The sequence below is a fragment of the Megalopta genalis genome, chromosome 4 (assembly GCF_051020955.1).
Source record: "Megalopta genalis isolate 19385.01 chromosome 4, iyMegGena1_principal, whole genome shotgun sequence".
Lineage (NCBI taxonomy): Eukaryota > Metazoa > Arthropoda > Insecta > Hymenoptera > Halictidae > Megalopta > Megalopta genalis.
Window position 1 is genome coordinate 16,417,458 of NC_135016.1, and position 16,658 is coordinate 16,434,115.

Below are 16,658 nucleotides of genomic sequence, written 5' to 3' on the forward strand. Positions count from 1 at the left end.
CGTGTCGTAGATTTGTATAGACCACATCGTAGGGTTTCATACCGTATACGCATACACATTTCGTATATCATCCGGTATCGTCTAATCGAAATTTTAAATGGGCGCCCTCGAGTGATCGTACGTGTAAACATACTGACGTTTTGTCATGCGGTTCGTAGGAACGTCGTTTTGTCAAATGAACGCGCATCTAAAAAATACGGTTACAACTTCCTTTAGACGATTCCGTTCCTACATATGTACCGACACAAAATATTGTTTTTGCCTAAAAACCCATCTCATTGAATTAACTCCACGTCCGTGTCCGTCAATTATTTGAAGGAGATTGAACATTGGTTAGCGAGACTAGCTACAAAGTTTTTTGTAACCGTGGTTGATCGCATGTATGCATGCATGCATGTATATATGTATGCATGCACATCTATACGTGTGTCCATATGTATACATATTGGCCACGTATGTAGGAACGTGCGTATACACAATCGTGTAGTACGGGACGAGTGTCAGAGAATTTAGTAGTTTTTAGATGTTTCATTGACATGGAGTTAAATTGCAATTACCTAGACTAGTAGGTAGTTGTGTTTTAATTAATATTAATCTCGATACGTATAACTAAAACAGCATTAGAGAATAATCGTGAGTGACCTTGAATCATGGTCAACCGATTGTTGAATCTTCTAACCCGATGTGTCAGACATTCGTGTCTTTAATTAATAGATTTATCGGTTTCAATCTTGGTAACACATTAGAAAATCATTATTTGGGCGACTCGATCTGTTACGCATCTTCTGATAAACATGAATGAATTGTGAACAATAACAAACAATTTCTGTGCTTGTGTTTATTTGAAAGGTTAGTATTTTCGGCACTTGAGTGTTTTCGTACAACTTCGAACATTCTCAGAGTTTATTTTTATAATGATATTGCGCTCGTGTCCATATTTTGATTTCCTAATGCATATATCATACTTTCGTCCTTTCTATAAACGCCCAGTGACAACGTTACATTTAATCGCTCTCTGTTATAAGGTTTTCTGATATTCTCGTTCGTTGTTTTTCATTTTGTTAGACTTCCTGTAACATTTGCAATTACACGTAATGTATTTTATTTTTCAGTCAATGACGACATAATTTCTGCAGTACGTGTTCTTTTCTAAATGTAATACAAATTCTATTATACATTTATCTGTGTTTTCTCATATTTTTCTACAACCATTTTTACACCTTTACCAATGTTTTCCTAATCGTGCTCTACAATTGTAGGTTTCATTACGAGTCATTTTGCTAATATTCTTTTCGTACCAAGCTCTATATTATTCGAATATCCCTATACAAGGATGAGTTGCGTACGTTGTTGTTTAATTAGTGCCGGTCGCATCGCATCTTCTAATCACATAGCCAATCATGGTAAGTTTTTAATACTACCTGTTACATTTGTCAGAAAAATAAGAAAGAGAAGTTGTGTTTTCATGCGAATAATTAAACGAATTCTATGTTAGTTCACAAAATTGTTAGAGTAGCCGTGACCAGGTCGTTGACAATCGGTAGTACTTTGGGCAAAGCACCCACGGAACCTACGCCGCCTGGCAAAGACGGCAGTGGCGGAGTGTCCTCCGTAGGTAACGGCGGAGGAAAGAAAAACACTCTTACTTGTCCAAAATGTGGAGATCCGTGTACGCACGTAGAAACGTTTGTGTGTAAGTGTAATAATACTCGCTTATACTCGCGATCGTATGTCACGGGCCGGGATATAACATTTATAAGATTTCGTTTTGTTCGTTAGCATCGTCGAGATTTGTGAAATGCGAGAAATGTCATCATTTCTTCCTCGTACTATCGGAGATAGATTCGAAAAAAAGTTTGAAAGAAGCTATGAGACCGGACGATACGAAACAAGAATTTTATAGAAAACCGCCGCCACCACCGAAAAAGGTAACGGGTTTGTTTGGGAATCGGAGGAAGCGTATTCTTTGGAAATAAAATATCGTTTGTATCGCATGTTCTATATCTTCAGTAAGAATGAATGGATGAACATAAGGATAATGTACGTACACCGTAGACTAACTGCTGTTTTTCGTGTTCTCAGATTTTTGAGTACCTAAATAAACACGTTGTGGGGCAAGAATTTGCTAAAAAAGTACTGAGCGTTGCTGTTTATAATCACTATAAACGAATCTACAATAACTTGCCGGTGCAGAATTCCATGCAAGGATCCACAAATTCAACCGGTACACAAGATCTGAATCATCCCTTCACTCACAGAGGTCTTAAACCACGTAAATAACGATTTCCCCATTTTACGTATAATCCCATAGAAAGAGAAAATATAACTTGTTTCAAATTCCAGTTCCAAACGAACCGGTAGAGCATTCAATTTATTCGCGTCTACGTTATATGTGAAATGTAAAGTAAAACGAACTCCTTGTCTTTCCGGTTGCAGACTTATTGCACATCTCTACTATTGGGAATTCGCTCGGTGTTGGATTTCAACAGTTTCCACCGGGAAACGAGCAGAAGTCGAGTAACAATCAGTCGGTCCCTGGCTCGGACATTTTGGATAGTAAGCAGCACCAGTTGAAATTAGAGAAAAGCAATATACTGTTGCTCGGTCCTACCGGTAGTGGAAAAACGTTGCTCGCGCAGACGATTGCTCAGTGTTTGGACGTGCCTTTTGCTATTTGCGACTGTACGACGTTAACGCAGGCGGGTTACGTCGGTGAAGATATAGAAAGCGTGATAGCAAAACTCCTTCAAGATGCCAACTATGTAGTTGACAGAGCACAAATGGGCATCGTATTTTTAGACGAAGTCGATAAGATCGGTGCCGTTCCTGGCATACATCAATTGCGAGACGTTGGCGGAGAAGGCGTTCAACAAGGGATGTTAAAAATGTTAGAGGGCACGATCGTGAACGTTCCCGAAAGAAACAGTTCTAGGAAACTGCGCGGCGATACGCTGCAAGTCGACACTACAAATATCTTGTTTGTTGCGTCTGGTGCTTATAACGGATTAGATCGGTTGATTTCACGGCGGAAAACCGAAAAGTATCTCGGATTCGGTGCAACGCCTTCTTCGGAAAGTCCTGGAAGGAGAGCAGCTACTTTGGCGGACGTTGCAAATATGTCACCATCGACGGAAACGGATAACAAGGAGAAAGACTTTTTACTGCAACAAGTCGAAGCGAGAGATTTAATTGATTTTGGTATGATACCTGAATTTGTCGGCAGATTTCCCGTTTTGGTACCTTTCCACACTCTCGATAGAGATATGTTGGTTCGAATTCTAACCGAACCCCAAAATGCTATGGTACCTCAATATCAGATGTTATTTTCAATGGATAAGGTACGTAAGGCTGGTTCATACTATCGTTCGGAGGTCGAGAGTTGGCACAATCTGTGATTGTACACACCGTGTCCCCCGAATACGAAAGACGAAGGACAGTTTTTGTCCACAGAGATACATTCGATGCCGAAGACAACTGGAAAAGACCGACAATTTTGGAAACTCTCGAGCTTCTAACGATACAAAATAAAAAGATCTGTCAGCTTGTCTGCGAAGTTCACAGACTATTTTGCTGATTCATATAATTCTAATAGGTAGAATTGACGTTCACTACGGAGGCTTTACGCGCGATAGCTGCGCTCGCGATGGAGAAGAAAACGGGTGCCAGAGGACTTCGAGCTATCATGGAATCGTTGTTGTTGGAACCGATGTTCGAGGTACCGGGCAGCGATGTAATGTCCGTCCATGTGACGGAAGGTTGCGTACAAGGACAGGAAAAACCACAATACATTAAAAGGGGCGGCGATACTACCGAGGAAGAACTCCAAGCTCAACATATACACAATTAAAAAGACTCGTTCAAAAACAGCTAGGCCCTATGCTTGATTATTAAATCAAACGCAAAAAGAATAGGACTCCTTCGACGCTCGTTCTTTAAAGAACCGATATTCTCGTACGGAAACAAACAAACAAACAAACTAACAAACAAACATAGACAATACAATCGACTGAGAAATACCTTTTACATTGTGCCAGCACTGTAACATAAATGTTACATACATACGATATATGTACGTGTGTTCACAAGTCGACGCAAACGATAATATCTCTTTGGTTTCGTATTCGATTAATTCGATGTCGTGTAAAAGGATATTTCTGTTTAACACAGACAAAGACAACATTGTCTTGTTTCCTTTACTCCTCGGTTCATGTACAAAGAATTGAACTTAACAAATTTCCATTATCTCATATGTTTTAGCTAGGTCGAGGCCAGACAGACAATTCATATTTATGTTCTTTACAAATGTATCGTTCGCGCATGAATTCTCCATGAAATGTTGCTCTATTATGAACGAATAACGAAGTCGATAAATTGTGTGTTGGAAAAATCATGAAACATCAACGACAATCCTCGTTGATGCTTAGTCTTATTCGATTGAAATTTTGATGTAAAAAAGGTAAACTTTTATCAAAAAGGAATAAAACATTATGAACGAATGCGAACATTTATAGGTGAAAAACGATGTTGTGCCTGTAGGTAATCGAACAATTTTGTAACATATTGTATATATAATAATAGTTTAGCTAAATTGATGAAATTAGAAATTTAGGAACTGTATACCGTAGTTTTGACATTTCTTTAATGATATCCACGTACGTGTATATCGTGTACATTAAGCAGTACTTTTTTAGTTTGTGTTACATTGTGCAAAATCATCGTGTAACGTCAATCGATTTAAACTATATTTCGATATTCTTCGCAGCGATGTGTATCGAATAATTTTTTCAAACATCAAGACAAAACGACAGGATGCACGTACGCATAAATCGAGTCTATAGGTTTCATGACTTATACACATGATCATCATCAATGGATAGATATGGTTTTACCGAATAAAGTTTGGCCCAAACACAATTTCATTCGTTTTTTTGGTCAAGTCGCTATAAGTTTGTTTCGAAAAGTGTACCGTTGCTTAATTGTTGTAACATATTTAACGTATGTTGGACAAATTAATCGGGGATTCTAGTAGACTACGTTTTAAGCATTTGTTTTCCAAAATCTTACTTATCCGTTGTTAATAATCTTGTAATGTAAAATAAAAATGTTCGAATTTCCATGATACTTTTTCGGGAAAATTTAACTCTACGAGTTCAACCCCAGTACTACACCTAATAACGACTATGTACATAACATCGTTCGCATAAACAAACAAAAAGAAGAACGCCTACTGTAGCTCTATGGAGATGGATGCAACGAAGGAACAGCAACGATTTAACTACTAATTGAGTGAAACTGCTGTACATGTGATATATGTATGTACATAAAAGAAAGGCTGTGTATAACATACAATATAAATCGGTAACGCAAGATAAAGTAAGCAGAACAAAAGCTAAATGATACTATTTCATAGAATGTATGATATGATACTTTACGAAGATTGACTATTTATTTTGATCTATTTTATTTTAGATAAATTTACAAAGATCCATAATGAATCGGAAATAATTTGGTTTATGATGCATTCTTGTTTACTCATCCTTTGTACTATGGAGAGTTTTACAATTTATAGATACGTTCAGTATCAATAATGTGTTCGATGAGAGGGTTTCTGAACCGATTTTGGTTTCGGCGTCGACGGTGTGCGTAATCCTGTCAGAATCCAACTGACTGCTCGTACTATTATCAAATGTACAGCAGATTGTAAAAGAAGAGCCCCGAACCCTTTGTACAAACCGAGGGGTCCTTCGGTCGAAATTATTGTACTATAACAATCCCGTGCTCCACTATATCCAGTTAATAAAGGTGTTACGCTTCGGCCCGTGTCTAAATTATCGATAATAGTACGAGTGCCCTGAAGGTGAATTCTATGAATCACAGTTTCCCATGGATAAAACAATACGTCTGCCATAATTCTGGAGACCAGGATCGATTGTAGTTCTATGTTTAGGATCACTTCGGATATCAGGGATCTACTGAACGCACCCTGGAAACAACATAATCATTATTAAAGTTACATCGATTCGATAAATACATTTGTAAACGTTCAACGACTCACCCCTAATTCTTGCGAACGTTTTTGCCTACACTGCATAATGTAGCTGGTAATTCTGTGAACGGTTGTGGTGAAAAGATATCTTGAAACTCCGTATGCGATAGTCGGCGGTAGAAGAGCATATATAGGAATTAGTCTACCCTTGTTGCTCACTTCTACCAGGCGAATAGCGCCGTCTTTAAAAACATCCAATATTCCAGGGCTTTCCGATGCAATTTCGGACTGTACCGTTTCAACTAACGACGCGGAGTAGAACGGTGTGGTTAAACCTATCGAAACACTGTCGAGTTTTCTATTAATATGTATTTTGTAATTAGATTTTTAAGATTAAGAAAATTGATTTGCCGATGCTTCGTTACCATTTAAGCAAAATGTGTTGACCGAATGCTTTTAACGAGTTGCTGCATGGCATTTCCCTAGAATAAAGTATCAGTTCGTTTTATCGTTGCGTACAATCGAATAGAAATAGTTGTAGAAAGATACATATGGAAAAGAAAATCTTGAAAATCGAGCGCCTTTGATTTGAAATTTTTCTCGATCAGAGATTTAGAATATTTACGCGTGCGTATACAAGCAACAAATGGTATATCTTGCAACAGATCACCTTACTTTGGCCACAATGTAATTTTACACACGAAGTCCTCGATAGCTAATACCATTCCATTTACAAGTAAGACCGATCCGATCCCTTTCCACAGAGTATTTATGCCTTGAGTCTGATGAAGCCGTGCGACAACGGGTATCAAGGTAATCGGTATTATGTGGTACTTGGTAGATCCTGGATTTACTTGACATTGTCTTCGTAGGACAATAAACGGATGAACTAATAACGTTTCTGTAATTAAAGTTACCAGACCGCAACCGGTGTCCACATACTTTTTCAAAATAGTGTCTGAAACACGTCGATAGAAAAATATAAACTGATTAAAATACTCTAACAAGTAACAGTTCGATTTCATTGTTTCATAGAACGGCAACAATACTTTCGTGATTTGTTGTAGCATAGTTATTTGAATAAAACTTACCATCGGCAGAAGGTATGTCTTTGGCTAAAGGGTGTGGAACTGGCACATCCAAAGGGCGAATAACCTTTTGTTCGTACGCGTAAGGAAAATTATCTTCGTTTCTCGAAGGCTTTGTTGGTTTACCGCGGTAGACAGGTTCATAACCCTCTAGCCCCGCCATTATATAATAAATCGACTTACAAAACTATAATTGTATATTGTCAGTAATTTCAACTTTTTTAACTAAACGTTTCAATCTTTGCAGCTTTAAACCAACACTATTCATTTATGTATTTACATTACAAGTTACAACTTGCAAGTCGTCTATTCTATACATACATATACGTATGCGACCTTCGGGTAACAGAAATGTGACAGAAATGTTCTCACCCCTTTTCTACCCTCCCGAAAAATCTAATTTAACCAATAACCAATGGCTTAAATTAATGTTATTGGACTGAAAATATTCTTGGCGATTATCCGCATCGAATTCATACCACAGATAGCCATAATTACGTCTATTCACGTCTATTTATGTTTTCCAAATGTAAAGAGGCCTGTTTATGGACCAGGAAACACTTCACTACATACATACATACGTATACGTAATATAGTACTGCGGATGCCAAACGGAACTTCATCTTTATTCCAAAAGAGGCGGCACGATGCAGAGTTTGTGCGACAGATGTATATAATTGGCATTTTCTATTTTATCGACGATTATTAATATCGATTAAGTTAAGGGACTAAGGCGGTTACGTAACTTTAATCCAAATTAATATGAATAAAAATCTACTTTTTCTCTTAAAATCAAAGTTTAGTTTTCTTCTTAATTTGAATCTAAATTTATTTTACTTTCTTCTTATTTGACAAAATCTTTTCCAAATTACCGACAGTCGCTTTTGGTCAATAGCTTGAGCGTATCGCCGCTACCCCAGTTGGCACTGTGCACGGACACCGAACTAAGTTTTAGCTCTTCTCTAGAAGAGGTGTTACAGTCGCCATTATCTGTCCAACGCACAATGTAGGGTCGTTTGAAACAAAACTAAGACCATAAATATGTATTGGGATTGGTATTGGTATTGGGATTGGAATTGGAATTGGAAATGGGAATGTGTATACATATCGGGACATTGGGATTGATTGGGACCTAACGTTGACAGATATTTCTCACGGTGTCTCCCGGTGTTGCCAAGTTTAACGTACTTTTTCACTTGTTACAGACGTGTAAGTGGAAGAAACGTAACAAGTTGTACCCAAATTGAGTAAACTAAAAAGTACTCGGTCAAGGCGGGTCAGTACCCAGTGCCAAGTATCCAGTCCAGTTGTAAAACGGGCGAAAGGCAATGAGCAGAACGCAGAAGCGACGTCCGGGCTGTAAACAAGTTTATGTGTTCATTGGAAATGGAGACATTGTAATGCAATCGAATTTTTAAGTATGGAAAACAACTAAACTACCGCTTTTCGCAACTTTAGTATTTCAGACTTCAATAATATAATATAATATAATACAATATAATAATGTGTAATGTATATAATATAGTATATATATATATATATTAATATGAAATAGTATAGTGTATAATATATTATATATAATATAATACAGTACAATATAGATACGCGCTACTTTTCCAAATAATGTACAAGTACAAATTATTGCTGCGTTGCGACAACTTTTATCGTTGGTTGGAAAAACAGTAGCTTGTCGAGAAGAAATATTTTTTAAACGAACGTAATACGCCGGTAGAAAGAGAAAATTTGTCGGTAACGTAAGAGCAAGTCGATCATCGTTATAGGGAAAATAAATAGCAAAGAGAAAGTACTTGTAAATATTCGGTTTAATTTGATCGAACACGGTCTTATCTCGGTATTTAAATTCAGATATGGATAATACGACTAAAGAAAACCGGCGTTCGCGACTAACGATTTTATTAGAAATCCTCGCGTTGCTTCGTTACCTTATTAAAAATCGAAAGAAAGAATCCCTCGCTCGTCGAACGCATAGAAACACGGAGTTGCAAAATTTGGCAAGAAACAACAAGGCTGAATCGCAACGTACGTTCGAATACAATTGATCGATATCTGTAATTCTGATCGATTATCGATTTAATATATGTAATACTTTTCATGCGTCAACAGTGAAACAACTGTTACACGTAGTTTACCTACAATGGGCGGTTATGCTCGAACGAACAACCGGAGCAGATCGGAGAGCGGTAGAGTTTCCGAAAACAAATATCCGTAGAAATTTGGAACACGTGTCGACGATACAAGAGTAAGCAATACATATTGTTCGTTAATCGCTTCGTAGAAAGACAGAATCCAATTACGTAGTTGCATATTCGAGCATATTTATCGTTTACCGATTTTATGGAGCAAATAATGATACGCGAAATAAAGTTTCAAATAGGTTTATTTTAGCAGAGAGCTCCCTTGGAATACGTTAGCTAGGAGTTACGACCGTGAAATGAACAGAAAATGTGTACAAGAGGAAGAAGCAGGATCGTTTGTAACTCGTCCGAATTTTGTGAAGAAAACGCGTAACCTGCGAGAAAGTAATTTGCACGATGCGCAGTAAGTTACGATGTTCCGCGAAAGCGACAACTTTTACGCGGAAGCTGGTAGCTCCGTAACGGATAGATTCGCTGGTCAATTAATCGTTTCTCGCAATTGTACAGTTACGAGGCAAGGAAACGATGCTTGGACCGATCGAAGAAGTACGACGAAACCATTGGAACCCTTCATGTTTATAAAACAACTCTTTTACGAGATAGAGACAACCTTAACAGAGATCGAGCTATCGCGGAGGTGCGTCTTATCGCGTTTGTTTACACTCCATAATTTTGCTCGGTTGCAAGCGAAAGATCGAGTTATCGATACACGTATTTTACATTATGTTGCAGAATAAAATCGTCGAGCAACTCGATTTGTACAATCGGTTGAAAGAAGAACAAAAATCGAACGCGACGAACGTTTTTCTAGCAACGGTAGAACGTTTTCGTTTGAATCGCGCCGCAAAGATTATTCAGCGAAATTGGAGATTATACGCTAGACGCGCGTCTTCTAAAAAAAAGCGGGGCAGGAAGTAAGGAGTTTACGCGACCTCTGTACGCTCGACCTCGCAACAGAGAAGGCGTCGTTGTTCGTACACGTACGCGCGTCCGTGTATGTATTGCTATCGCGCGTTCGAAAAATTGATGCTTCTTTTTTTATCAGACTCTTTTCGAGGATCGGATCATCGTCGACGTTGCATCGCGAACACGCGCATTGCTAAAATTCGTCTTGTTACGTTTCATCGCGGAAAACGGAAAACGGAAAACGGCTGTCTCGGTATGGTTTTTAAACGGACGCAATTATTAAGATCCATCCACGATCGATCGTGCGCTGCTATGTTTAGAATTCTCTCCGTCGGTCTCCGTAGCTCGGTCTCCGTTTCTTCGGTAGCTCGGTTTTCACCGGCGTACCATCTCGATTTCGAATTTCAACCGTACGGATACGATACGCTTACGCCTTGTATTTCGATTTATCGAACGCGCTTGCATCGCGTTTTCCGTACTCGTTCGTTCGAAAAAGAAACGCGCGGAACGTCCGGGATACGAAGGCTGGATACAAACTTGGAATACGAGAGAGAGAGAGAGAGAGAGAGAGAGAGAGAGAGAGAGAGAGAGAGAGAGAGAGAGAGAGGGAGAGAGAGAGCGACGGCAAAGGCGAAGAGCAACGATCGTGACTCGATAAGAATTGCGCGCGGTAAAAACGAACGGCCGACGAAAGACATGGAAAAAAATTGGAACAACGTAACGAAGAAAAGGTTATACGTATGCACGATACGCGTGTAGATCGCGCGCTTACGAGTGGACGAGCGGTGGAAGTACGTAGCGCGAAGGGTGAATACGAAACGCGAACACGAAGGAACACGAGAACACGACGCATGCTCCGAAGCATTTTCCCAGGGTGATTTCTTCGACGAAGCGAACCTGGCAGACCGTCGTTCGGTCGTTACGAGGATGAATCGGTGATCGGACGTATCGCGAATCGCGAACTACGATATGGAACAGGTGTATCGATTGCTATTAGCGAGTCTTACGGTATCGCGTTCCGTGAAAGTAAGCAGCATCGGTGATTCGAACGATCGATCGAATTAAACGGTAACGAGAGACGTGTTTGTGCGAGTGAGAGAGAGAGAGAGAGAGAGAGAGAGAGAGAGAGAGAGAGAGAGAGAGAGAGAGAGAGAGAGAGAGAGAGAGAGTGACACACGGCATCGGTGCACGCGTACACACGCAACGGTCGAGGAAAGAAGTTGTCGAGGGACGAGGGGATCCGTTTGAAAATCATCGCGATAGAATCGTTGGAAGTCGGTTCGATCGAAAGTACGTAATTAAAATTCGATCGAACGTCGAGGTTCCGAACGTTCGATGCGCGAACTAAAGAATATTCGACAGGTAGAGTTATGGCCGGCTGAACGCGATATCCGACGAGAGAGGCGGCGGGTGGCGACCATCTGGATGCGTACAGACGTCGGATAGAGGGGATCCGGGCATCGCTGTAAAACGAATGCGCACCACCTGTAGCTCGATATCTACGCCCGAAAGGTCAACCGCCCCATCGTTCTCGAATTTCTGCCGAAACGAGTAAGCGAACCTTCCGTTTTCTATATTTTCAATGCCGTTAACGCGAAATAGCCGTTCCCGATCAAAGGGAGCGTCGACGATCGTTGCGCGTCGATTCTCCGTGTACTTTGTTGCTCGTTTTATGGAAAAAGAAGCCGACGGTCTTTCGCGAAGCTACGATACGAGCGCGAAAATGGTAAATCTCGTAAAGCTTCGTTCGTATTTACGATCAGCGCGCTCACGCATCTCGTAGAAACGACCATAAAAATTCGACACGGTAAGAAATAGTAGTAGCCGCGTACAGACAGCGGCTGCTGCAACAACCGCCTACCGCTATCGTTGTCGCCATCGATACAACCGCCAACGATAGCGATCGCTGTTGGCGCTGATTGCTGATTGCGATTGGTATTTGTAGTAATTTCGAGCCGTGGGGTTTCACTCTGAAAAGAAGAAGGAGAAGAACCGAAGCGAGAAGAAAGCGAAGAAATGAGGAATATAGAACGAGAGGTGGGAAAAGAGGAATTGTAACGGAAGAAGAAGAAGAAGAAGAATAAGAAGAAGAAGAAGAGAGTCTGCGTTGTTCCATAGTTGCGACTTTTCCTCGATAAATTAAAATTAGTCCGGGGAACGATGCCCGTTGGCGGATTCGTCGAGATCTAAACGCGTTTCCGTCGTACGCGACGGATAATCGTTGCATCGAAATCGTGTGATTCGAATCGAATCGAATCGAATCGACGTTAACGATGACCGAAGGGGCTACGAACAAATGGAGCATCGAGGAACGGGAGAAAATGTTGTCTACCGGAACGTTGGATCAGAAGAAAGACGCTTTTAAAGACGACGAGGAACTTATGAAGGGAACGTCGGAGTTCGTCAAGGGCGTTATAGAAACAGCGTCCACGGAAGCATCGAAAAGGAAACTCTACTCGGAGGTAAACGATCTCGAAAGTACGATACGCGCGATGCTAGCGGTATTTGTCGTCGTATTCCGTCGATCGTTTCATTCTGCTTCGTGTTTCAGGGAAGCGGCGTCCACGAAGGTAAGCGCAACGTTCGAAACGATCGTTTTCGTTGTTTTCGTTATTTTCGATTCGACGCTTTCGAAGGAATTACGAGGATAAGATACGGGAAGAGTGTGGAGCAAAGATTCGACGCGTTTCGTAGGAACGCGAAGGAGAGCTAGCGAAAAATTAAAAATTGTGTTATGCGTTTGCGCAGGATCCGGACTGAAAGGTACCGACGGTATCGCTGGCTGGAACCATCGTGCACGTGGATTCTGCAACCGAATACTGAACGCGCTCTGCCCGTGCTTGAACAGCAATGGTAAATCGTAGGGTGTTTCAAAGTGTAGTTGTCCCATGCTCGACTCTACGCAAATATCACCCGTCACCGCATCTCCCGATATCGTAGCTTTGCATCGCTCTCGTCGACGAGACTCGTACCCCGACACGATCGTACGATGAACTACGCGAGTCTCGCGTACGTACAGCTTCATCCATGGAGGACGGATTGGAACGGATCGGATCGGATCGAATCGAATCGACCCGAGACAACGAACGATCGAATTTATACGTTGTAGCTACGTTTTCTCGGGAATGCGCGGTATTTGAAACGAAAGCGACGCGGAGTACATAGATCGAAGAGGCGAATGGCGGGGACACGACGGAAAACGTTTGGTCGGACAATTAAAGAAACCGAAGGCTACGGTACGGCGTACCCGTGGACGGGTTTTCGATCGATCGGTAAATATAGAGCTTGCACGTTTTCAAGTACGAATAAACGAATAATCGATAAGCACGTTTGATTCTGCGAACGTTGCACGCAGGATACTCGACGAGATCGTATCGCTGTAACATCGTGAACACGGATCGGTTGCGAACCGTGTTTTCTTTCGAGTCGCGAAAATGCATACGACACGTGGCATCGTAGTCGCGAGTCGCGACGATCGACGAAGCGTTGTAAGAAATCGATGTTGCTGAGCGAGTAACGCGCGTAGACACGCATCGTTTAATTTCCCTGACATCGTCTTTGTAGCCGTAGAGCCGTAGTCGTAGCCGTAGTCGTAGCCGTAGTCGTAGCCGTAGCGTAACTCGTAGCTGTAGTCGTAGTTGTGCTCGTAGTTTTAGACGGCGCTGGTAGAGACAGGGAATCTGTGAAATCATCCAGCATGCGTAATCGAGTACCCACGCTTCTCATTGAAAATTCATCGGTGTTCACGGTGCTCGCTCGTTTCATCGACGAATAGACGATATTTTCGAATAGACGAGTACCGATTTAGCTGCCCTATCCGTCTGATACGATCGAGTTGCTTTCATCGATCTCGATACACTCGATCGTTGGTGTTCTCTCGCGTCTCGCGTTACCCGATTCTACGGTGTAAACCGTCGAGCGACGGTCGAACGCGGCGGAAGAGAAACATCGCAGAATTTGCTCGTCGACGAGAATTTCATACGTTTTCGCGCGAAATAGTAGACGCAACGTCGCGCGCACAATGGATAATAAGAGACGCGCGATATTCTAACAAGTTCTATTCTACGTATTCGTGTTAACGATAAGTGGTAAAAAACGATATTTTGCACGTTGAAACGCGTAAAGACAGCGACACGGACATGGACATGGACATGGACGTACCATAGAAATAGACACAGACATACGTGTTTATACATGGATACATATACGTGTAGTAGCGAAGATGCGAAATGTGTACTATCAGTGTATCTGTTCTTTTCGTAGAATTATTCGCCTGGACATCGTACCGGCATCGTTTCACAAGACCTTAGTCGGTCGCTGCCTTCCGGAGTATCGTACATTGCGGTACGTACGCTGCGAACTCGATCGATGCAACGATTCGGCGAAAAGCACGATCGGATGCGACGACGTTCGACGCGTCGGGTATTCGAATACGGCATCGACGTTCGCTCGTTCGACGTTATCGTTTGTCGCGCATGTTTTTACTTTATCGTATCCCGCTTTTTACTTCGAACGGACACGCGATACGGTATACGCGATGAAAGTTTGTTCGAAAAGATTCGATATGTACGCGGTGATGCGTTTCAAGATGCGTCTACGTTTGTTACCGACTCTCTCCTGTTACCGTTGTCCGTAATCCATTCGTGTAACGAACGTTACGTTACAACTCTGTATACGTATACGTACACGTGTACGCGTGTATACGTTGTCGCAAGCTATTGCTCGTTGCGTGGATTACCGCAACGGGAGATGTATGCGCGTAGACGCAGCTTCGGCTCTACATCGAAACGCTCTTTTCGCGCTAAATATCATTTTATCCAGAAGAACAAGCTGTATCGTTGCTTTCTTTCCCCTCGCCTCTTTGAAATTATTCGGTTGATTTCGTCGATATTCCGCTTCTCCTCTTAATAATACAAAAGTACCGATGAAATTGTCACGGGAAACGTCGATATTTATAGGCCTCTCCACCTCAAATGCATCGTGGAGCCGATTATAGATCGATCGCGAATCGTTTTCTACGCGATCGAAGAAAATGATACACAGCCGCTGCTCTATCCTGATCGTGAAAAGCAGGAACTACATATATGTATATTTATATATGTATAGAGAGAGAGAGAGAGAGAGAGAGAGAGAGAGGGAGAGAGAGAGAGAGAGAGAGAGGGAGAGAGAGAGAGAGGGAGAGAGAGAGAGAGAGAGAGAGGGAGAGAGAGAGAGAGAGAAAGAGATTAGATCGTCGCATGAGTCGGTATACGTACATTATATGTGGATATGTAAATGCATCGTGTCCGTGCAGAAAGAAACGAAAGAAAGAAACGGCAAAATGTCGTAATGAAAATTTATCGTACAAGACTCGAAGTGGGATCAAGAAGCAAAGAAATCGATCGAATGACAATCAAACGATATTCTACGCGCGTTCGGGTATACAAAATATATGTATCTGTAAGATATTTGCGTCCTAACGATACGAATTCTTTTCACGTTCTCGTTGAAATTCTATATCCATCGATCAATTTCTTTCTCGAACTATCGACCAAACGAATTATTGTACGTACGCGTGTACTCGTGTACCTTCACCGAATAGGCTACTGTCGCGAACACGGTAACGGAAACGAAAAGAGTTCGCGAGGTAATAGATGTATCGCGTGTATTTTAGCGCGCGCGTGCGCGCGTATACGCGCATAGAAAGAAACGAGCGTCCGCGGTACACGCGCGGACGCACCGAGCGTATCGTTGGCACGCGTCTGTCCGTTTAATAAAAATAAGTGCGGAATACACGCGAATCGTACGTATCCGCGCGTATGCGCACGTATGTATGTATGCATGTGTGTACGTATGTTTACGCGCGTCCGTGCGCGAATAGATTTTCGATGTACGAAAACGACGATAAACCTAATAAAAATAACCAATTGTCGATTTGTCCTGCGTTTCGGTATTCCATATACCTGTGTACGCGCGTACGTATGTACACGTGGTACGGTTATAAATTTCTACAAATGCTAGAGATTTTTTCGCGATTTTTCACCGTCGAACGATCGCGCGAATACGATTCGAATACCGTATCGAATATCGAGAGCGGAAATACGGCACGCGGTTGCCATGGAAAGTTACGCGTTGTATCCTGGATCGATGGACGAAAAAGCGGTGGTCGTAAAAGCGTCTCGTTTGTACGACGTAAGCGGGGTTTCTCGCGCCGTTGGTCGGCCGTGGACCGTGGAGAAAGTTGATCGAATCGATTTTCAAAATACGTACGTTTGGAAATTGTTTGTGTCGCGTTGTCGAAAACGACGGCTAATTCGTCGAGGTCGAACGTTTCGAATCGTACGCCCGTGTCTCCTTCGTACGCGTACGGACGACGATTGGAACGGTATTTGCAGAGACGATAGGGGGAGTCGATCGACTTTCGAATATGAAAAAGTATTTGGCGCTTTGCGAGAAGAGGGAACATTTTCGCGAGCAACTCGTGGAAATTCTACGAAAAAGAGACGAAAAGAGAGGCGAAGAAGAACCGTGTTACGGCCGTGG

General features: G+C 41.8%; 3 protein-coding genes across 15 annotated transcripts; 2 read left to right on the forward strand and 1 right to left on the reverse strand.

The window, feature by feature from the left end:
* The first annotated feature begins 426 nt into the window (after positions 1-426).
* Positions 427-5,121, forward strand: ClpX (Caseinolytic protease chaperone subunit). 9 transcript variants are annotated; one of them, XM_033473211.2, is made up of 8 exons: positions 427-565; positions 1,113-1,155; positions 1,260-1,403; positions 1,496-1,693; positions 1,780-1,928; positions 2,083-2,272; positions 2,437-3,338; positions 3,593-5,121. In XM_033473211.2, the coding sequence occupies exons 3-8, from the start codon at positions 1,334-1,336 to the stop codon at positions 3,845-3,847; spliced, it is 1,764 nt and encodes a 587-aa protein (XP_033329102.1). In that variant the 5' UTR covers positions 427-565; positions 1,113-1,155; positions 1,260-1,333; the 3' UTR covers positions 3,848-5,121. The 9 variants fall into 9 exon arrangements, with proteins under 9 accessions (XP_033329102.1, XP_033329101.1, XP_033329108.1 ...); XM_033473210.2 differs by having other exon boundaries at positions 433-849; XM_033473217.2 differs by having other exon boundaries at positions 433-849; positions 2,083-2,260.
* A 323-nt stretch (positions 5,122-5,444) lies between these two features.
* On the reverse strand, positions 5,445-7,664 carry LOC117221909 (mitochondrial outer membrane protein SLC25A46). Its single transcript, XM_033473220.2, has 5 exons — positions 7,078-7,664; positions 6,662-6,944; positions 6,412-6,468; positions 6,056-6,332; positions 5,445-5,983 (listed from the first exon to the last, which is right to left on the reverse strand). The coding sequence occupies exons 1-5, from the start codon at positions 7,235-7,237 to the stop codon at positions 5,582-5,584; spliced, it is 1,179 nt and encodes a 392-aa protein (XP_033329111.1). The 5' UTR covers positions 7,238-7,664; the 3' UTR covers positions 5,445-5,581.
* Positions 7,665-7,998: 334 nt separating this feature from the next.
* Positions 7,999-16,049, forward strand: LOC117229431 (uncharacterized). 5 transcript variants are annotated; one of them, XR_013033095.1, is made up of 7 exons: positions 7,999-9,114; positions 9,199-9,334; positions 9,481-9,633; positions 9,738-9,867; positions 9,963-11,426; positions 11,499-11,687; positions 12,082-12,237. XR_013033095.1 is itself a non-coding variant. In XM_076520724.1 (6 exons), exons 3-6 carry the CDS (start codon positions 12,410-12,412, stop codon positions 14,444-14,446), a joined length of 360 nt encoding a protein of 119 aa, XP_076376839.1. In that variant the 5' UTR covers positions 10,144-11,426; positions 11,499-11,687; positions 12,082-12,409; the 3' UTR covers positions 14,447-16,049. The 5 variants fall into 5 exon arrangements, 3 of the variants coding, with proteins under 3 accessions (XP_076376839.1, XP_033341759.1, XP_076376840.1); XR_013033096.1 differs by having other exon boundaries at positions 9,484-9,633; XM_076520724.1 differs by lacking the exons at positions 7,999-9,114; positions 9,199-9,334; positions 9,481-9,633; positions 9,738-9,867 and adding exons at positions 12,688-12,706; positions 12,885-12,989; positions 14,400-16,049 and having other exon boundaries at positions 10,144-11,426; positions 12,082-12,598.
* The last annotated feature ends 609 nt before the right edge of the window (positions 16,050-16,658 follow it).

Excerpts from the sequence above, each read along its gene's own strand:
- ClpX (XM_033473211.2), top strand. The coding sequence starts at position 1,334 with ATGAGTTGCGTACGTTGTTGTTTAATTAGTGCCGGTCGCATCGCATCT. Across the intron at positions 1,929-2,082 it reads CGCCGCCACCACCGAAAAAG|ATTTTTGAGTACCTAAATAA; the intron begins GTAACGGGTTTG and ends TCGTGTTCTCAG. Across the intron at positions 2,273-2,436 it reads TCACAGAGGTCTTAAACCAC|ACTTATTGCACATCTCTACT; the intron begins GTAAATAACGAT and ends TTCCGGTTGCAG.
- LOC117221909 (XM_033473220.2), bottom strand. The coding sequence starts at position 7,237 with ATGGCGGGGCTAGAGGGTTATGAACCTGTCTACCGCGGTAAACCAACA. Across the intron at positions 6,945-7,077 it reads AGACATACCTTCTGCCGATG|ACACTATTTTGAAAAAGTAT; the intron begins GTAAGTTTTATT and ends GACGTGTTTCAG. Across the intron at positions 6,469-6,661 it reads AAAATTACATTGTGGCCAAA|GGAAATGCCATGCAGCAACT; the intron begins GTAAGGTGATCT and ends ACTTTATTCTAG.
- LOC117229431 (XM_076520724.1), top strand. The coding sequence starts at position 12,410 with ATGACCGAAGGGGCTACGAACAAATGGAGCATCGAGGAACGGGAGAAA. Across the intron at positions 12,990-14,399 it reads CCCGTGCTTGAACAGCAATG|AATTATTCGCCTGGACATCG; the intron begins GTAAATCGTAGG and ends TTCTTTTCGTAG.